This window comes from Eschscholzia californica, unplaced genomic scaffold, assembly GCF_041429995.1.
Source record: "Eschscholzia californica isolate CP2 unplaced genomic scaffold, dmEscCali1.0.p SCAF_1, whole genome shotgun sequence".
Taxonomy (NCBI): domain Eukaryota; kingdom Viridiplantae; phylum Streptophyta; class Magnoliopsida; order Ranunculales; family Papaveraceae; genus Eschscholzia; species Eschscholzia californica.
The window spans coordinates 47,372,912-47,394,812 of NW_028238198.1; the positions used below are offsets into that span (position 1 = coordinate 47,372,912).

Here is a 21,901-nt window from a genome sequence, read left to right on the forward strand (position 1 = left end):
AGTACCTATAAGAAATTAAGCAGCTCTTAAAATAACAAAGTGGATAATATCACTAGTTGATTATCCCCGCGCACACACAAAAAAAAAAAAAAAATGTTGGCCACAGGATTAGTCCACACAATTCTATAATAGAATAGTTTGTTTGGTACGTGTTGTATTTTGACAATTTTATCATATTTGCTTTTTATCTCATTCTCTCTCTATCTACTCCCCTTTCTTTAAATTTTTTTTCTCTATCTTTCCATTTAGGCATTTACCATCTTTTTTCACAAAACTAACTATAGCTACGACTCCTATTATGGTTCTTAGAAGGCCTACAACCCCAATAGAGCCTACTACGGGGCCACATCACAACCAAATAATACAACATTTGATCTTTCTATGTAGAGGAAAATTGGATTATATATGTTTTAGGGTGGACTAGAGAAGCACTACATTTAAAAATGTACTTTTAGCTCATGTTTGGTGTATATGAATATAACATAATAACTCATATTCCTTCATTCATACGAAATCCTTTGATAGCAAAACTAGTGACCTTATTAGAACAACAGAAAAAAGTTAAACGTTGAGTATACACAATACTAAGAATCTAACCAAGTAATGTCAAAATTTTCATTAGGTGCTTGAGAAAGTAGACTGATAATTTCTAAATATAAATAAGTTGGCAAAACTAAGAAAATGAAACATTAATGAAAGCAAAAATAAAATAAAAATAAATCGAGAAGGCCAATCGCAAAAATGGAAAATGCTACTTTGGGCTTATGACATAGTGAGTGACGTGACATTCTTCTCACATCTAGATTCAATTAACTTTTACGAGTAATCACATTCGTTCCTAAATGCAAGTACAATTCCATTCTCAAAAATAATTTGATAATGTATTTTTTTTTGATGAAAATAGGCTCAGCCTAACTTTATTTAATCTCAAATCATAGAAATGTTGGATTTATCTGTCTCCAACTGACTTACAATACTCTCAGGAACCGTAATCAATACACTTGGTGTGTCAGAATTGTTCCTAGTATAAGAATTAGCTAGCAAATGTGCGACTTTATTCGCATTTCTAGGGCAATAAGCAAAACTACACTTATTGAGAAGTGCAGTATTATTTTTAATATCAAGCACAATAGATCGAATCTTCCATGGTATATCGTCTTCTAGGTTTGAGCAAGCCGTTACCACATTCAAGGCGTCCCCTTCGATAATAAAATCATATTGAGGTAAGTCTGCAGCTAACATTGAGGCTAAAAGTGTTGCTTTAGCTTCAGCTTCAAGTGCCGATGTAGCGCTTGTTTCGTGAGCCAAGGCCATCACAAAGTCACCGGTTGAGGTTCTGCAAACAGCTGCAAGCTTTGCTTGCCCTTCCTTATAACCCGCATCAAAGTTTACTTTAAGTTCCTCCGTCAAAGGGGGCTTCCAAACCTCTGAATTAATAACATATTCTCCTCACTTGAAGCACCTAATGAGTGCCCTGAATTCATAAACTCATCATTCAATTTCATTGCTGCATTTATAATTTGTCTCCCTCCTTGCAAGAATTTATCGAAAACCAATTTATTTCTCGCTTTCCATAGATACCAAGCAACACAAAACCGTAATGTAACTATCTTCTCTTCTTCTTCCCCTGCTATCCAATCACATAAAATATCATGAAAGCTTCTTTGTCCTTCCAATCTCAGGTTAAGTGGCGGACAAATCCATATTTCTCTTGCCATGCGGCAATTTTTGAATATATGATCTATGTCCTCCACTTCTTCGCTACAAAACTCACACAATTGAGATATTGTAGTATTAAACCGTAGTGCTCTTTTCTTTGTTGGCAATGCATCATTCAATATTCTCCAAATGAAGGTTCTCACTCTTGGTGCAAGATTGAACTTTGACCATACTTTTTTCCATTTCAACTCATTCGGCAGTTCTAAAGTCTTGGATGTTGATGGTTTCGCCTTTATAATCGATGTGTATAATGATTTTGTTGTAAAGACTCCCTTCTCGGTTTGAATCCATACCATCTTATTACTTGTATCTCTTCTCGGTAATTTGATTTTAAGAATCTCTTTTGCAGCAAGAGAGTCGAATAACTGCTCAATTATCGATTTCTTCCATAATCCCTGCCCATCTATTAAATCATGGACGAAGATCGGTGACGGTAGGGCCTCTCTATCACTTCGTTTACCTGGAATAAATCCCCTCAATGTCGGTACCCAAGGGTCTTTCCATATTCTGATATTTTTCCCGTTCCCTACAAGAAAACACATCCCTTCTTTTACTCGTTCTCGCATTTTCAGAATACCTTGCCATGTAGCAGTCGATAAAGCGGACTGTTTAGGCTTGAACTGCCAAAAATCCAAATGTTTTAGGTATTTAGCTTTGAGAAGCCGCACCCATAAAGCATTTGGTTCATTCACAAATCTCCAAACTAATTTTCCGATCAATGCTTGATTAACAAGACCCATGTTTCTTATACCAAGCCCTCCATTCTTCTGATTCTCTTGTAACCTATCCCAATTTATATAGTGCATCTTCGACACTTCTGAATTATGTCCCCACCAAAAGTTCCTTTGACATTTCTCAATTTTATCAATAACTCCTTTCGGTACTAAATTTGTCGACAAAAAATATATTGGGATTGATGAAAGCTCACTCTTCAGTAAAGTGGTCCTTCCCGCATGGGAAAGAGTGTTTCTTTTCCACCCCATAAGCTTCTTTTCCACTTTCTGGACAATATAATCATACGATGAGATTTTGTATTTTGGCTTCAATAAGAAATTCCCCAAATATACATCTTCAGAATCCATCTCCTTAACCCCCATAACGTTTAAGATCCCCTCCTTCTTTTCAATAGCGCAATTTGCGCTTAAGTGTAAGGATGATTTTGTGTAATTTATTTTCTGCCCTGAACAATTCGCATAACAATCTAATAATTTCTTCAATGCATTAATATTTTCATTCGAAGCTTTGCCGAAGAAAAACAAATCATCTGCAAACATGAGGTGACTAATACTAGGAGCATATCTGTTGATTTTCAGGCCATGATATAAACCGTTTGTTTCTGCTTGAACTACCAACTTTGTGAGAGTCTCCGAACATAAGATAAACAAATAAGGACTAAGAGGACAACCCTGTCGTAAACCTCTCTCACTATAAAAGAAGCCCTTTGGTCTGCCGTTCAATAGAATAGAGAATGAAGTAGTTGTAACACAATTCATAATGAGTCTTTGTGTGTTACCAATAATGCCAAACCTTTGTAGCACTTCTCGTAAAAAACCCCAATCGACCCGGTCATAGGCTTTTGCCATATCAACCTTCAAAGCAAATGCTCCTTCTTTCATTGATGTAGTAGAAAGTGAGTGAAATATTTCTTGGGCTATTATGATATTATCTGATATCTGTCGACCCGGAATGAACGCATTCTGCACATTTGAAATTAATTTACCAACAAACGGTCTGACTCTATTTGTAAGGATCTTGGTAATCACTCTATATAGGACATTGCATAAGGCAATCGGTCTATAATCAATCGGTCTTTCAACGATTTTCCTTTTTGGAATTAAAGCAATGTTAGTATGGTTCAGATTACCTGGAAGTTGTCCTGAATAAAAAATAGTACGAATTTGAGAGGTAACTTCATCACCAATAACGTTCCAACATCTTTTGTAAAAAATGGCGGAGAAACCATCTGGACCCGGAGCTTTACACGACTTCATCTCTTTAACTGTCTGCCAGATTTCCTCCTTCGTTGGTGGGAGGCTAATTAGCTCGTTTTCACTTATTGATAGGGGACAGTCAGTAATCTTCAAATTCTCAAGAAATCCTGAAGTTGGTTCTGCTCTAGAAGCCCTGTAAAAGTGGTCAAGAAAAACATTAGTAATAATTGTCGGGTTGTTAGACCAGGAATGATCATCTAACCTAACCATAAGAATATTATTTTTCCTCCTTCTATTTAGAACGAAATGTGGAAAAATTTTGTATTTTTATCTATATCCTGTACCCAATGTTTTTTTGCCCTTTGCAGCAAAAAAATTTCTTCCATTCTCTTTAACTGTGTTAGTCTCATCACCACACGATTTTCTTCTTCAATGGCATCACTCGATGGTGGCCTATTTTGCGCCGAGAGCAGCGCTTGTTCGGCCTCTTTGATTTGATTAAAGAGTTGTCCCACTTTTTCATCACTCCACTTTTTTAATTTTCTTGCAAGTTGTGGCAGCTTCTGTATAAAAGCTCCTCTTATTGTTCCCCAATTTTCTATCATCATATCATCAAATTCACCATGAAGTGTCCAGTGAGCTTCGAATCTGAAGGGGATTTGCCCTTTAATTTTTGGTTTAACAGTGTTTAACATGATTGGAGCGTGGTCGCTATTGATTCGTGGAAGGTGTTTCACAATTGAGTCAGGAAACCGGAGTCTCCATTGTGTATTTGCAAGCACTCTATCCAATCTTTCTCTGATATGTGTGTTGATTTCTCTGCCATTTACCCATTTTTAAGCCGGACCTGAGTATCCAATATCTATTAAGTCACAATCTGAGATCATCGATCTGAATTGTTCAGCAGAACGTCTATTCAACCTTGTTCCTCCCCATTTCTCTACTTCCGTTGTAATAGCATTAAAATCCCCCATTGCACACCATGGTTCACTAATTTGGATGTTAAAATTTCTCATAAAATCCCAGAAGTCCCCTCTATCATTACTATTTGGTGGCCCATAAACTGTTAATAGACTCCATTTCTCTGTAATTCCAACCTCCAAAATTCTAGAATGGATATGATTCGGAGAAGACGATACTATCTCGATGCTCACCTCGTCATCCCAAATGAGCCAAAGCCCCCCACTCAATCCAATAGACGGCACAATATAATGATTCTTGTATATTAATTTCTGAATCCAAATTTCTGAAGAATGTTGTTGTAGCTTTGTCTCGGACAAGAACATAATTGAAGGTTTAGTTGCCCGGAGGAATGAATTCACGGACAGAATTGTCGGAGCATTCCCCACTCCCCGACAATTCCAGCTATGTAGTATCATTGAGCTTGCGGCCTTTGAGGGCTGGCCGCCTTAACCCCTACAGTTTCCTCATTAATGATCTCCTTCCTAGCTCTCTTAAGTTCATCTCCACTTTCACTCATCTCTATATCTGTTTCGGCCCATGTTCCCTTTTTCAACTTCTCCGGGTTTATGAATGTGTTGGGTATATTTGTCGTTAATTCACGAGCCATCTTCTTCCACGAACCCTGCTCATTTCTTTTATAAAAAAATAATTTGTTCCTGATTTAGTACCTGTTGAGCTTTTGTTGCTTCCTGTATCTGATGGCCAACTCCCTCAATCATTGCCTCTTTGTTCGAATTTTTGTTCTTTCCACCTTTAACATTTTTTATGGATCCAGCAACACATTTCTTTTTTAAACTTGGTAACTCAGACTGATTTTTACATTGTCCCTCTTGTTTTGAAAGCATTAGCCTACTTGTTTGTTCCTGAATAAAGTTATCATCTGCTATCTTCTCAGTAGTTTTTCGGGAGATCTCCAACTTCTTTAGTTCCTCATCCACTTGTTTTGTTACAATGCCTTCTTTTGACTTATGTCTCTGAATTTTTTCATCCCTTACCTTGTCTCGCCCAATGTGCTCAGTTACGGTTATTTCAGTTATCATGTTGTCGTCCAATTGACTATTGTTCGAACTTGCGGCTCCATTCCGCGGTAAAAATTTGAATTTCTTGACAATTCCCATGTTCAGTGGTTTGCGTACCTCATGGGAATCTGTTTGGATTATTTGATCTTCTCCTATCAGTTGAGATGCCACCGGTTCCTCCATCATTTTCCTATTAATATTTCGATCAGTTATTCCTTCTCTGGTTTGTCTGTCATTCTCAATTCTGATTTTCTGCTTGAAGGTAGCTTTCACATCATCTGTGAACCTTGGTTGTAATAAAGTATACTATGTATGATTCTTGATAGTTACATTCCCCGATTCCCGCAAACATTTTTTGATGTCATGTTTTCCCTTTTGTTTTTTCTCTAGTTGAGAAATAAAAATGGAAGAGTGTTAACAAGAAAATAAAATGGAATAAGAAAACTTAAACCAAAGGGCATCATTTGTCCAAAACAAACACTGAACTGTTTCCAAATATAGACCCTACTATCTATTTTGATCCAATATGTCACTTTTGCCAAGTGAACCACTAGGAAATATCTTAGCTTATAAGTTCCAAAGAGTTAAGATTCTTCATTTTCGAAGTGCTCTTTTTGGTTTAGTTTCTTTGGGTTCTTTCCTTACCTACCTTTATGCCATTTGTTTCATATAATCTCGTCGATATCTTGGGGAATCAAATAAATTTTTCGGAGTATAAACTTTTGGGTACAAACAATTTTTTTTTTGGTAATCTTTTGTTTTCTCCAAACACCACGTATCCTTCATTTTTTTTTTCAGTTTCTCCGACCACCCATCCCGGCTACCACCTCCCGCCACTAATTCCGACTACCAGTTTCGACCACTATAGTCGTTATGTCTCTTCTTTCTCTCTAATATCTCGCTCTCCCTCGAATCTCTGTCTCCCTGTATATCGACTTAAACCGTAGGATTTCAGTCAGGAGGGGGGAGAGATTCGAGATAGAGAAAGAGATGTCAAAGAGAAAGATTCGAAAGAGAGACAAAAAGAGAGATTTGAGAGACTGAAAGAGAAACAGAAAGAGATCAAAGAGTGAGATCCGAGGAGGAGAGAGAGAAAGAGATGAAGATGAGAGAGGTCGACGACCCTTTGCCGGTGACATGAGAAGAAGGATGTGTTTGGAATAAACTTTTGGCTTTCACCCCTTAGGAAACTTTGTACCTTGAAAATTTTTCTTGTTTTCTCAAAACATCGACATAGTGAAAACTACACTATTTCTTATCAAGGTCAGGACTCACAAGGATTTAAGAACACCTGCCCGTAAACATTACCAACCCGCATGATTGATTTTAGGATTTCTTGATTCGACTCTCCTTGTGAAAACGAATCTGTCATTTCCTATCTGATTGACATTAAAGTTTCAGATAGTATAGTTTTATTGGATTACGTTTCGACGCATCTATATACACTTTTATTTTTGCTCGATAAAGCTGCCAGACACCAAAATGTAACATGTAAATTGTTGGAGAGAGGAAAGTACTCTCCTTTTCCCCAACTTGGCCCCTGAAGCTCTTTATATTAATTCTTAGGCGCACCATGGTTTCCTTTTCTGTGTTGGTCTTTTTTTTCGTGTAACTTCAGTTTTGTATTTCTCTTTGGCTTTGCCTTACAGTGAAGTTATATGTTCCCCCCCAAAAAAGAAAATTTGAGTAAGTACTTTATAATATTACATTGATTAACAATGCTTCGAAAAAAATACATGTTTTTCCAGCTATTTGCCCAAAAAAAGTTATTATGGAGCCTTGTTTAGCATTTGTCTTACCTTTTTTCACCCTACCATTATAAATTTATAATAAGAATACCTACCCACCATTGACTCCTTTAGTAATAGTGGCCATTACTCTTAGCTTTAGAGTATGAGCATATCTCCATATGTTATAAATACCCTTCTAAGGGCGTGTGTCTTCCACACTCATCATTCCAACATTCTCTAGTACCTTGCACATACATATTTCTTTTTAGTTCTTCCCTTCCTTGACAATGGCATTCCCTCAACAAGCTTCTGGTGAGAACCAAATATCCTCTAACAACACTGACGTTAAACTATCCGTCACTGGGGTAGATGTTGAAGAAGAATTTGATTACTCGAAAAGAGGACAGTGGCTTAGAGCGGCAGTTCTTGGAGCTAATGATGGTTTAGTATCTACAGCTTCATTGATGATGGGAGTAGGAGCTGTTAAAGAAGATATCAAAGTCATGGTTCTTACAGGATTTGCTGGTTTAGTAGCTGGTGCTTGTAGTATGGCAATAGGAGAGTTTGTGTCTGTTTACTCACAGGTAGATATAGAAGTAGCTCAAATGAAGAGAGAAAATGAGATGAGCAGTGATCAGAAAGAGAAGTTGCCGAGTCCGTTTCAAGCTGCATTAGCATCAGCTCTTGCGTTTTCCGTTGGGGCGATCATTCCGTTATTGGCTGCCTCCTTTATAAGAGAATATAAGGTGAGGTTGGGGGTTGTGGCAGGAGCAGTGACTTTGGCTTTGTTGGTGTTTGGAGTGGTGGGAGCAGTGTTGGGGAAAGCCCCTGTGAAGAGGTCATGCTTAAGGGTTTTGCTTGGGGGATGGTGTGCTATGGCTATTACTTTTGGTCTTACTAAGTTGATTGGCTCTAAGGGGTTTTAATGTCATTTTGGTGTATGGTGATTGATGTCTAGAGCTTCAATAACTCTAGTTTCTTTTGTACCTTAATACATGTTTTGGTGTAAGCTTTGGTATCTTTTGTAAGGTTTGGGTTATGGTTTTCTTGCCTTTTTTGTTTGAATCAAACACTGAAAATCGATTTTAGTAAGAAAATTAATTTTCTCATTTTGTAATCACTGGTTTCAAACAAACCTAACGGTGACGATTGCGCTGTCACGTAAGTGGAAATGGTATAAAAGTTATATAAATCCATAGATCTCTTAGATTCCATAAAATAAAGTTTTAAAATATGTCAATTGCTAAAGAAAATTATATTTGACTCTAAAAAATTATTTACTCCACCACACTTTTTTTTTTATCGATTTGCAAAGAAACACTAGAATTTGTTGTGTTGGTGTTACCTAGTAAATGTTATATTGATAACCTTATCAAGGAATTACACCAAGTTGAAACCACAAAAGGTTAACTATAAAACTAAATAGACTTCTTTTTAATTTTTTTTTTGGCTGATTTGACGTAAGACAATCTAGTTTTTTTGTATATAACCTTCATATTGCAGAAAACCTATTTATAGAAGAATCACTGGAGAAGGCACCTTCATAATTCTTTTTCTCTCTTTTACTCTTGGGAGGACATACATTCTCTTTAATTATTTATTTTGCAAAAAAAGATTATATTTGGATTCACTAACTTTATTGTTGTATTGATTAATAGGATTAGTTTAGAATTCAAGGAGAATTAGATTACTTAGAGAGAAAGAACTAAGAAGAAATATAGAATGAATAATTTATAAGAGGTTACAAGTCAAAGTCTACTCCACACATAAATGAAATCAACGTTTTATGTTTTCTTGTAAACTCTCTCTTGATGGACGGTTGATTCTTATGGCGGCGGCTTTGGGGAATAAAAGAAATTCTCTGGGGAATAAAGATTTAGTTAATAAATATTGATTGAGGGACATATTTTATGTTTCGTCCAAAATTTGACTTGATTAGACATTTCCCCCCTAATTTTCTCTCTCCCTCGTATTCTTCTTCCTCTTCTCCATTTATAGGGTTTATGAAATCGCAAGTACCGTAAATTCTTTCCTGCAGAACCAGATCTATAATTTCTAGACTTTCGAGTATAGTCTGAAACAAGTAATTTAGGGTTTTGAAAAATTAAGAAATTTAGGGTTCTGAAAAATAGAATTTCCTCAAGAGCTTGATGAAGACATCAAAGAATCAAACTACTTTTGGTTAGTTCTTCCTGTATCTTTACAAACATTAGAACTAAAATTTAAAGGTTCCGAAGACGCTCGAAGACATCTCCAAGACCAAAACTCTAGTAGGCATGCTCGGTTAAATGAAAATGACGAACTAATTAAGCGATCTAGGGTTCGTTTCTAACTTGCTCATTTTTATTTCCTTGGTTTGATTAAGTTTGAGTTAAACTTTTGTCAATTCTTGATTCATTTTGAAGCAAGTCTAACTGCTCATGCTTTAAAGAAATTGGTTGATTAAAATCAGAAATGAGCATCTGAATGTTCAAATCTTCTTAGTCTATGTTCAAGATGGGAAAGGGAATTTTCTCTTTATGATCATGATCAAGAAGCTTTAATGGAATTCGAAAATGAAGCAGATGAAGGTGCTAAGGATGCTGAAATTCGTGTGTTGCAAGTTGAGAATGATTTTATAAACATGAATGCAATTTACTTACACTATCATTTTATGTATAACTATTTCTCTCTCCAACTTTTACTATCATCTGCGTATCTGTTTCTCATAAATTTATAGATGTAAAATAATACTATATTTCATGCTAGGTTAATGAAAGAAAAGCTAATGAAGAGTTGCAGTTGTTGAGACAACAGAGTTAGTGAGCTGGAACATATAAGGTCAATAGGATGTTCTTCGGGGAAGACTGAGGTCCAAATCCTACAACTACAAGTAAAAGCGTCCCCAAATGTTAGTACACCTTAGAAGCACTAATTAATTTTGGGGGGTAGGTTTTTGTTTTGTAAGAAAGGCGGTGGTGGAAAGTTGTGGTAGTGAAGGTGATAAAGAAGAAGAAGATTATGGATCAATGTTTAATCAAGTGAGTTTTTGGACTAGAATAAAATATGCCCCCGAGAATGTACAAAAAAACTTGGATTCCCTAGAGAATTTATTCCCCGGAGATTATTCTTTATTCCCCAAAGCCGCGACCATTCTTATTTAGGTGTAGGACAGGGCCAAGCCAAGAATTAGGGAGGCCCCAAGCGAGTTAAAGTTTGTGGCCATATATAGTGTATGCTAGAAAAAATAAATAAAATTTGTGATATGCTTAAAGGAGGATTTGGACCCTTGAATTTGTTTAAAATATAATTATTATTTGGAAAATTGACGTACAAAATTTGAAATATGAGGCGCATAATTACGATGGGGCCAAAGCGACTACGTTGGGCCCGACCTCCCCTGTGGGTAGGTCTACATTTGTAGTCTTTTCTATCACTTTTCATATAATGCTTAGAGCATCTCCAATGCAAAACTCAATCTTAGAAACCCTCCAACGCAAAACTCATCTCAGGAATTCAAAGTGCTACATAAGATTTTTAGAATTCCTTTAAAAAATCTCTCAAATGCAAAACTCAACTAGGATCTCAAAGATGAAGTGTGAAGGGTGGAATAGAGATATCTTAAGATTTTTAAAATTTTTCCTTTAAAAATCCTCCTTCTGGGATAGCTATCTACTTCCTTTTTGTATTTGCAATGCATGGCTATATCATTAAGAAGATTGACAAAAAAGATATACTTGGTAATAACCGTTTGCTTCGTTCCTTACAGGGAGTTTTTTTGCCTCTCCGGATTCCTTTTTTTTGTTTTCTAATAAAGATATAACACCATCAACGATGTCAGGCGACTCAGTCAATCTCAATTCTTTCCATCTGCAAACAGTTTGTATTTTGATTATCACCATCACATTAATTATCACCATCATATGTTGAACCCTAAAGAGGTCTTAGGTGGATGGCAATCAATCGGCTTCGGGGTCTAAGAACGGCAGATATAACACAATCATAATCAATCTAAATATAAGATTCTTTGCTTCATGGAAATGGAGAAGGCTATAATCGGTGTTTCGTTCGACTTTATCTTCTACACAATGATGGATATGGTGGAGTGATGGAGGCGGTTATCCGGCGACAAGGACGGGTTTCCGACGACAATGGCGGATTTTCAGCGACAATTGGCGGTTTTCTGGCGACAATGGCGGTTTTCCGGCGACAATGGCGGTGTTTCGTTTGTTTTCTTTTTTTGTCAGACCTTTAGGGTCTTCTTTCACGAATCTTCAGGATTCTTTTTGTTAGATCTTTAGGGTCTCTCTTCTCGGATGGTTCTTTAGGATCCCAATAGTGTCTGTGTCTAGTCCAATTTCTTTCCCTTCATGTGGCACTTTGCATTTAAAGGTATTTAACTCTCATGAAGTTTTGAGAGGAGAGAAATAAGAATTCATCCATGTAAACATTGTGATTTATTCACTTATTAATGGAAATTGTTCCCTTGGCTTCAAAAAAAAAAAAGATTGACAAGATCATTAGTAACTTTCTTTGGGGTCATTTAGACAGCTCAAAGAAGACTCGCCGGGTTGGATGGAAAAAAAACTTGTAGACCCTCAGCTATGTTGAAAGTGGCTTTTTAACCAAATTTGAGTTTGGGCCTAATATGAATGTGGGCTTGAGTAAATGGTTTTATCAAACTAGAAGCGGTAAAGAAGGAAAAGGGCTCCTTGAATTAATTGAAAAGAGGTAGTAGAGTTTCTTATGTCTACTACTTGAGTAACCTTAGAGAGAGAAAGAACTAGGGTTTTCTCTGGAGAAGATCCTTTTGTGAAGAAATTTGAAGTAATCAATTGGTATGTATCTATAGCCATTAGCTAATGTCTTTGAATGTTTTTTTCTTTGTTAATGAAGAGAACAACAACAATGTTAGTGTTTATGTTGAATGAAGATTTGTGATTGAAGGATGGTTAGTTTGAGTATATGGTGTGAGATCCTTTATGTTATGGTTGTTATATTTTCTTAAATCTCCAACAAATGGTATCAGAGCCATGTTATCTTATCATTTCAACATTTTGAGAATCTAGGGTTTGTAAAAAAAATTGAGGATGTTGTAAGAAAAATGGCAAATATGGTGCAATCTCAAATACCTAGGTTAACAAAAGAAAACTACGGACATTTGTCCATTCAAATGAGTGTATTGTTGAGATCTCAAGATTTGTGGGATATTATTCAAAATGGTTATGTAGAGCCAACTTTAGAAGAAGAGGATATTATGAATGACTTGCAAAAAAATGTCCTTCAAGATTCAAGAAAGAATGATAAAAAAACTTTATCAAGGGATTGAAGGCTCGTCTTCAAATTTTGCGCGGTGAATTTGAAAGGTTGAGTAACAATGAAGAAGAACTTGTCTCCAATTATGTTTCAAGAGTGTTGTCTAATGTTAATGAAATAAAAGGGTGTGGTGAAAAATGTGATGATGTTTGAGTAATAGAGAAAAATGTACGGTCTTTGACACCTAATGTTGATAATGTGGTTATTATTGTTGAAGAATCAAAAGACTTGGAATCCATGACGGTAGATGAATTGATGAGAACTTTGCAAATCCATGAACAAAGGGTGTGATCGGTCCTTGAAACTCCTCGATGGCTCTGATACCGGCGCAGATCGATGTAATGCGATGCGCTCTCCTTAAACCGCTTTCTAGAAGCCTTTAGGTAAAGAACTTTCTTAGCGGGTATTGGCTCATTGAACACTAACTTAACCTGAAAGGCCCGATAGTGTGTCAGTGAAGACCAAGCCACAAACTAGCCTCAATGTTACAACCTCTTCAAATTGTTCGGCTGATCAAGTACTTTAAGCAAAAGTAACTCCAGAAGAAAAATATATACACCCCAAAAAGAAACAGACTATGACAGTTATGGTAGAGGTTATGATAATCGTAGAAGAGGCTTTGGAAGCCACAGAGGAATAAAAAAATTTTAATAGAGGAGGAGCATATAAACCAAGAGGAAGAGGTATAGGAAATTACTAGACCTTCTAATGGTCAAGGTAGAGACAAAAAGGATATTGAATGCTATAATTGTCACAAGCTTGGCCATTATAGAAATGAATGTTGGTATATAAATGAAGTTAAGGAAGAATCGAACCTTGTTGAAGATGAAGTAGAAATTAATGTTGATCCTACATTGTAATTTCCCTTGATGGTTTTGATGAATCACAAACAAATACTTGGTATTTCGATACCGGTGCGAGTAATCATATCTGCGGGAAAAGAGAATTATTTGTTGAAGTAAATGAAAATGTAAAAGGGAATATAAAGTTTGGTGACTCCTCAAAGATTCTGATGTTAGGAAAAGGTAATTATCTCATTCAACTAAAAAACGACAAACACAACTACATTTCCGATGTTTATTATCTTCCCGAAATGAAGATTAATATTTTGAGTTTAGGGCAACTTTTAGATAAGGGATATGATATTAGATTGAAGGATTTTCATCTCACTTTAAGAGATATAAGTGGAACTCTTATTGCCTAGGTAAAGATGGCAAAAAATAGATTATTTCCTTTGAACATTCAACATGGTGATGTAAAATGCTTAAACTCTATTGTGAAAGACGAATCTTGGTTGTGGTACTTGAGACTTGGGCATCTAAACTTTGACGGGATGAAGACCTTGACAAACAAGATTATTGTTAGGGGCTTACCATGTATTGATCACCCAAATAAAGTGTGTGAAGGATGTATATTTGGCAATCATCATCGAACAAGTTTTTCTAAATAAGGAAGGTTGAAAACATCTAATATATTAGACCGTGTGCATATCGATGTTTGTGGTTCATTGAAGCCAACAAATGGAGGTACTAATTACTTTCTTACTTTTATTGAAGATTTTAGTAGAAAAACATGAGTTTATTTCTTAAAAAACAAATCCGAAGTATTTGAACTATTCAAAGAGTTCAAGAACATGGTTGAGAAACAAAGTGATTTTATGATAAAGAAACTACGATCTGATAGAGGTGGAGAATATACCCCAAGAGCATTTGATATGTTTTGTAGAGAACGTGGGGTTATTCATGAACTTACTCCGTCATACACACCACAACTAAATAGAGTTGCTGAAAGAAAAAAATGGAACCATATTAAACATGGCAAGAAGCATGTTAAAAGAAAAAAGTTTGCCTAGAGAATTTTGGGGTGAAGCCGTTGCATGTGTCGTATATTTGTTAAATAGATCTCCCACTAAAAGTGTCTATATGAAGACACTGCAAGAGCCATGGGGTTATTACAAGCCTAGTGTATCTCATTTAAAGATATTTGGATGTATTGCTTATGCTGAGATACCAGAAGCAAGAAGAACAAAACTTGATAACAAAGGTGAGATATGTATTTTTCTTGAGTATAATGAGCAAACAAAATGTTACAAGCTATTTACTCCAATTGTCAATAAAGTTCTCTTTAGTAGAGATGTGGTATTTGAAAAGATTTGGCATTGGAATGGAAAGGAAATGAAATTACTCAAGTTGAACTAAGACTTGAAGGGGAAGAAAAAAAGGATGCACCACCAAGAGAATTTCAAAGAGACCCACAAACACCATCATCCTCATCATCGGGGGGAAGTTCTAATGAAAGACCAATGAAAACTAGAAGTTTGAGAGATATTTATGAAGTTCTGTATAATGAAGAAGAATTGAACTTGTCTTGTTTTCTCATGGATTGTGATCCTATTAGTTATGAAGAGGACATCCAAGAAGAAAAATGGGAAAATGCAAGAATGAAGAAATTGATGGAATTGAAAAAAAATGATACTTGGGAATTAACAAATTTGCCAAAGGAATACAAACCTATTGGTGCAAAGTGGGTGTATAAGACAAAGAAGAATGCAAGTAGAGAAGTCCAAAGATATAAAGCAAGACTTGTAGCTAAAGGTTACAAGCAAAGAGTCGTCATTGATTATAGTGAGGTATTTACTCCCGTTGCTCGTATGGAAACAATAAGATTGTTAATCTCTATAGCGGCTCAATATTCTTGGAATATTTATCAACTTGATGTCAAGTCGGCATTTTTGAATGGTATCCTAGAGAAGAGATATATGTTGAACAACCTTCGGGTTATGTTAGAAAGAGAAAAGAAGATAAAGTTTATAAGTTGAAGAAGACCCTTATGGGTTAAAGCAAGCTCCACATGCATAGAATGCAAGAATTGATAAGTATTTTCAAGAAAATGGGTTCGCAAAGTGTCCTCATGAGCACACTTTATATATGAAAGTGAAAGAAGATGGAGGTATGTCATTTGTTTGTCTCTATGTTGATGATTTGATATTCACCTGTAATGATTCAAGACTAATTGATGAGTCCAAGAAGAGCATGGTTAAGGAATTTGATATTACCGAAGAGGATATGCCAATGAAGTCCTTAAAAGGTTTAAAATGAAGTCATGTAATCCGGTAAACACCCCTCTTGAAAGTGGAGTGGAATTGAGAAAATGCACAAGAAGTGATGTCGATCCTACATATTTCAAAAGTTTGACTGGAAGTCTATGTTATCTTACATGTACAAGACCAGATATTCTCTACGGAGTTGGGCTAGTGAGTAGGTACATGGAGACACCAGCTGAATCTCATCTTAATGTTGCAAAGAGGCTCCTTCGATATGTTAAAGGTACGCTCAATGATGGTTTCTTTTTCTCTTGTGAACAAGATTTTAAGCTTATCAGTTATTCCGATAGTGATTGGGGTGGAGACTTAGATGAAAGAAAAAGTACATTGGGATTTGTATTTTTTATGGGTTATACGATATTTACTTGGTCTTCTGAGAAACAACCCATTGTGACTTTATCTACTTGTGAGGCATGTAGCCGCTAGCTCTATGGTTTGTCATGCAATTTGGTTAAGAAATATGTTAGAGCATCTTCAATGCCCTCAAGTTGGTCCAGTCGATGTGTTCCTTGATACCATTTTATTCGTGAACATGTTAAAGAAGGTGATATTGAAGTGATGTATTACAAGTCTCAAGATCACATAACGGATATATTTACAAAGCCCTTAGAGCATGCTGTCTTTGAAAGACAATATATCTTAAGAAGAGACGGGAACGGATCCATGATTAAGATTTGACTACGAATAGTCGAAAAACGGTCATATAGTCCTTGCAAAAACTCCATTCCTCTTTCTTGATTTACTCGATCAATAAGTGAATTGCCATGATTGCAAATACAGGGTTCGATAACCATTAATAATTGTAATTCATCTTGAAGCGATTTCAAAGTAGTAAAATTAGTAGAGACATCATGCGACTCTTGCTTCAAGGAAGAAATTGCTCGTCTAAGTTAGAATACCTAAAGAGCATTAGTTTGATGAAAACGATCAAATAAGTTACGCCATATATCAGCAGCGTTATCATCATAAAGAATAGAAGAGCGAATACTAGGATCGACATAGTTAATAATCCAACTTGCAACCAAATTGTTGCAACGTTTCCAAGAGTGAAAATCATTCGGAGAACATGGTTTTGGGAAAGAACCATCAACAAAACCTAGTTTATCTTTGGCTCGAAGAGCCTTCTTCATACCTCGAGACCAAGAGGCATAATTATCCTCAGAAAGAAGTGGGGTGATGAGAATTGTGGTGGGTGAATCAGAGCGATGAACATCAAAAGGTGCATTAAGTTGAGTAGTAGTAGCAGCAGCAGAGTTAACGTCCTCGGTAAAAGACATTGTTTCTCAAAAAAAATAACTTAGCTCTTATACCATGTGAAGTTATAGAACTTGAATGTTCTAATCAAACAAGAGCAAGATGAGAACGAGAAAGAGAAGCTAACCGAGAAGAGAAATCAAGATACAATCAACTTTGCTTATTGATATTGGTTTACAATATGGATATATATAGAAATATAGGAGTCCTAAATATAATACAATTAGAAACCCTAATACAAATAATTGGAAGGAGGAGGAATACAATAATTAGAAGGAGGTGGAGACCGGTGTATGGAAAGCGGTTGGACCCTAACGGGTCGGGTCCAATACCTTTAATAGGAACAAACCCAAAACCCAAAAGAAATTCTTCTCCTCTATCACACCTTTGCTATTTGTTCGTGCATGTGGATAGAAAGGAATAATAGATTACTTGGAGATGAGTTATACATGTGGATGGATCAAGACCAACTATTTACTAATATCAAATCAACTATATTGTGTCAGAACTGCAATCAACCATGGTACAAAGACTAAGGTTCTCAGATTTCATCATTGACGTAGCGGAAAACTCCGAAAATATCTTAGATCTTCGTCTAAAGACTAAAAATCGAAATTAAGAAAATTTAAACTAAAATATTGAACTTTATTGATTAAACTGAATGAATAAAACAACTCCTAGGTCCCCATTTAAATATCCTTCGGATTTCCTAATCAAATTCAAATAACAACTCCTAAGAAAATAAAACACTAGAATCTCAAGAGAATACCTAAATTAAAAACCCTCACCAAAAAAACTACCAAAAGTTTATTTTGAGGACATAAACAATGGAATTTGACCCTCCAAGTGTGTCTGTGTGGGGGGGGGGGGGGGGGGGGGGCGGCAAAGCCACAATGAATGGGTAGAAGGTTATTTCACACCATCTCTCAAAATTTCGTCTAATTTCGACACAAGTAGCTTCGGTTTTGCCCTTTTTAGTCTGTCACCTTTATACTTGTCCTTATCAATTTCTTCCATGTATTTTTCAGTCAATTCCTCTACATCAGTCATTCACTGGGATGACATTTCATGTATGTAGCCTTCTTAGGCTGTTTTATATTTTTCTTGTTTTAATTTTGTTCTTTTTTGGGTTCTCCACCTCTTTGTTTTCTCTCGTGTAAGTTGTAACTCTCATGTTTCTGTTTGTTTTTGGTAGTGCTTCCTTAGCAACTTGATTAATATACTTCCCTTTTCCAAAAAACATAATTTGTGTATCCTCTATTTTGGATATATATATATATATATATATATATATATATATATATATATATGTCTATCTTCCGATTTATTAACAATGGTAAATTTAACACTGTCCCTTTCAAATCCAATAGCGCTACAAGTACAAAGTTCTTTTCTCGTTTGTATGGATAATGCATTTCGAAATCGGTTCTCATTTTCAAATAACTTTTCTAGCTTGAAGCAAAAGATCGTGATTTGTTCATTGGATGCTTTTTATGTTAAACATTAGTGCATCTACGTAGTAAAGTTTCTATTTACTTAGTCAAATATCTAGTTTCCTAATTTTTAGCAGTCAAATCATGAAGTATTAGTTACAGAATTATTAGGAAAGTAGTCTAAGAGTAGTTGCAACTTTTTAGGAGTTTATTGTTAGTTTTATGACTATAAATATGATATGGATCTAATTAGTTTTCTCAGATTTCTTCAAGTAGAAATAAAGCATTCTCAAATATCTACAGTTTTCCTATCTGCTAAGTGTTACTTCTTCTTGTTCTAGTTTTTTCTGTTTTTTGTTTTATGGTATCAGAGCCAATATCTGAAACTTTGAAATTATTTTATCTCTTCTTGTCTATCAAGCTTTTTTGTTTTGTTAGAGGGGATTGAAAGTTGTAGGGGAAGTTTCTTATTAGAGTATGGAGTTTGCAAATGGGGGAAGTAGCTTGAATCAACAATTTGGTGTCGAGAAACTTGTAGAGACAATCTACAAGTACTGAAGAATGTTCATGGAGGCTTATCTTCAAGGTCAAGACTTATGGGAACTCGTCGTTGGTGGACCATAAATTTTTGTTGATAATACGAAAAATGCTGAACCGCAAAGGAAATGGAGGATACAATGTGGTAAAGCCCTTTTCGCCTAGAGAACTTCAATTAGAAAAGAGTTCATTTATCATGTTCGTGATATTAGTTCACCAAAGGAAGTTTAGGAGATATTATAGAGGTTGTTTTCTCAAAAGAATACAACCAGATTGCAATTGTTGGAAAACAAATTAGCAATGTTAACACAAGGAGGTATGTCTATTTCTGAATATTTCTTACGGATTTAGAGTATTTGTGCTGAAATTTCAGAATTAGATCTGAATGAGGAGATAAGTGAAGGTAGATTACGGAGATTTCTCATTTGATGCACCCGAAAAGGTTGCACACCCAAGTGGAGGTATCAAGTAGTAATCCGACAAAGCCGGGATCGATCCAAGGATAGGAAGGTAGCTTGGATATCGAAGGGTCTTATCCCTCGGTCTAGATATTAAAAGCTAACTTAGACTAAATTGGAAATAAAACAAAGATAAATTAGGGTTTTAGAATGAATGAGTACTAAGAGAATAAAGGAAGTAAAACAAACTAAAATATCAATGTGAGAGGGCGAGAGAGATTCGAGAGAGGAGTTGAAGGAACAAGAGTAGGGAGCCAACAAATAAGTGAGAGAAGTGTCGAGGTCCGGGAATCCGTTGTGGTGAACCTACAACTATTTACGGTCCAATCGAATATATTGATACAAACCTAGTCTCGATTCCTACGGTGGATGTTCATAAGCACTACGTATGTCCGGAGATAATACTTAGTCAAACAAACTTCCCAAACAATTAAAACCGAATCATCGAAAATGTCGTCTAGCCGCCTAACTATGTGAAGTGCATGACAAGACACATGAAATTTGGATCTAGACTACGATCGATATCGATCACTTTGCCTAATCGATTAACTATGCGAAGTACTTGATAAGACACATGAAAAACGATTGAAACAAGTAATCAAAATAAGAGAACATCAATTTATTATCAAAACATTAAATCATCACATAGATAATCACAAATTCATCACATTTCATCTCATTAACGACACACTTGATTTAGCTAACATGGTGATAAGTAATAAATGAAAAGAAGATGATGAGAAATCCCCTTTTTCGATGTGGTTCGAGGCTAGGTTCGTCGGAAAATTTGAGTAGTTAAGGTTCAGCCGATCTCCCCTTAGCAAATTTCTGGATTTCCCTTTAACAGTGCATAATGGATCTCCCCGAGCAAAAATCAGATCTCCCCTTAGCAACCAGACTCATCTTCTTCATTTAGAACCCACCACCATTAAAGCTTCACCAAGCTTTATCTCTCTAAGAAATTTCAACCAAAAACCAAATCAAACACAAGGGGAAGTTAGCCAAGGAGATGGGGAACAAAAGCCCTAAGGTTTCCGGCCAAGACTATGGCCGGAAACCCTAGAACATTCCGGCAAAAGAAGCTAGGGTTCGGCCAAAGCCAAGAACCATGGAATTCCGGCCAGATTCGCGCGTCCCTAGTGCATCCCGTATGCATCTGAGTTGCTGGTGCATCCCGAGTCGCCCATGTGCCAGCCAAAGAGAAATCCCGAGCTGTTGAAGACCCGGAGCTGTCCCGAGCAAGCTCCTTAGGTTGCTGTCCATGGCCGTTCCGCCCCTCTCGTGCTGCTGTTGTGCCGTGCTATGCGTGCTCCGGTTCCGGCCTTAGCAGCTGCTGGAAGCTTCCTCCAAGCTGCTGTCCGGCTGCTCTCGCGACCATGTGTGCCGGCCAAAGCTAGGCCGGCCTAGCTTGGCCGGCCAGCCTTGGCCGGCCTCCTCCTCCTTCTCTCTTTTTTCCCTCTCTTTCAAACCCTAAACTCAAGAACAAGAAAACCCTAACCTTTAGCCTCCTTTTTCTCTCTCTTCTTTCTTAGTGAAGAAGATGATGAATAGTAGCCTCCTCCCCTTTGACCCCTCTTTCTCACTTGTGTATACACAACCCTAGACTTAGTCAAACTTGACTAAGTCTTAGACCATTTGACTTGGACCAAAGAGAGGGTGCTCATAAGTTCTCTATTATTCTCTTCCTCTTTGGGCTCTTGGGTTGGGCTTCTTTCTAAAACAAGGGAGTGCCTTCATCTTGTCTCTACATTTAAAACCAAGGGGGGTGCCTTCATAGAATCCTTGTTTCAAGACCGAACCTCGGCTTCTTTCATTCACAACTTCTCCGTCCGAACTCCGAATCGACTTCCGTTTTCACAGTCGGACTCGTCATTGACTTCACTTGTTGTTTGACTTCTGATTTTGACCAAAATACCCCTGGTGCTCTTTTCTTCCCTTTTGCCGCATAAGATGAAAATGTGATAATTCGCTCTCTTTATTCCGAATTACACGCCAAACCCCAAATAAACTACCTAGCAATAAAAACACATAAATAATTAGAAATAAAACCCGAAAGGAACTAACTAATCAAAGTTAAGTGACCTAAATGTGGCATTTTCACGCCACATCAACACTCCTTTAGGTAACTCTATTCCAGGATGGGCAAAGTAACCTTCAACCGAAGAATTAGAAAATCTGCTTTCCAATCAAGAGACATTGGCAAAGCAAATGGCGGAGAGTTTTGATTCAGATGCTGCACTCTTCTCAAAGGGAACCAACATGAGCAACTAGTGGTTGGAAACAAGAACCATGAAAAAGGGTCAAACATGGAAACAGTTAAAGTTTACTCACAAAACAACAAGTCTTTCAAGTGTTATAGATGTGGTAAGATCAGACACATGAAGAAAAATTGTAAAGTGAAGCTCTCCACGGCAAATGCTGCAAGTGAAAAAGAAAGCAATGAACCACTCAACTGGGAG

The 21,901-nt window shown here is 36.5% G+C and overlaps 1 protein-coding gene and 1 pseudogene across 2 annotated transcripts; one reads left to right on the top strand and one right to left on the bottom strand.

Moving 5' to 3' along the window:
- Nucleotides 1–927: 927 nt before the first annotated feature.
- LOC147567231 (uncharacterized) lies at nt 928–5,029 on the bottom strand. The gene is made up of 3 exons (XM_086657383.1): nt 4,572–5,029; nt 1,454–3,843; nt 928–1,364 (listed from the first exon to the last, which is right to left on the bottom strand). Exons 1-3 carry the CDS (start codon nt 5,027–5,029, stop codon nt 928–930), a joined length of 3,285 nt encoding a protein of 1,094 aa, XP_086513509.1.
- Nucleotides 5,030–7,583: 2,554 nt separating this feature from the next.
- LOC147567232 (vacuolar iron transporter homolog 4 pseudogene) lies at nt 7,584–8,459 on the top strand (annotated as a pseudogene). Its single transcript, XR_015237602.1, has one exon. The product of XR_015237602.1 is annotated as a vacuolar iron transporter homolog 4 pseudogene (transcript).
- Nucleotides 8,460–21,901: the final 13,442 nt, after the last annotated feature.

Coding starts and splice junctions, on each gene's coding strand:
- LOC147567231 (XM_086657383.1), bottom strand. CDS start 5,029: ATGATACTACATAGCTGGAATTGTCGGGGAGTGGGGAATGCTCCGACA. Junction 3,844..4,571: donor GAGAAATGGGGAGGAACAAG/GTTGAATAGACG, acceptor CCACTTTTACAG/GGCTTCTAGAGCAGAACCAA. Junction 1,365..1,453: donor GCACTCATTAGGTGCTTCAA/GTGAGGAGAATA, acceptor GTTATAAGGAAG/GGCAAGCAAAGCTTGCAGCT.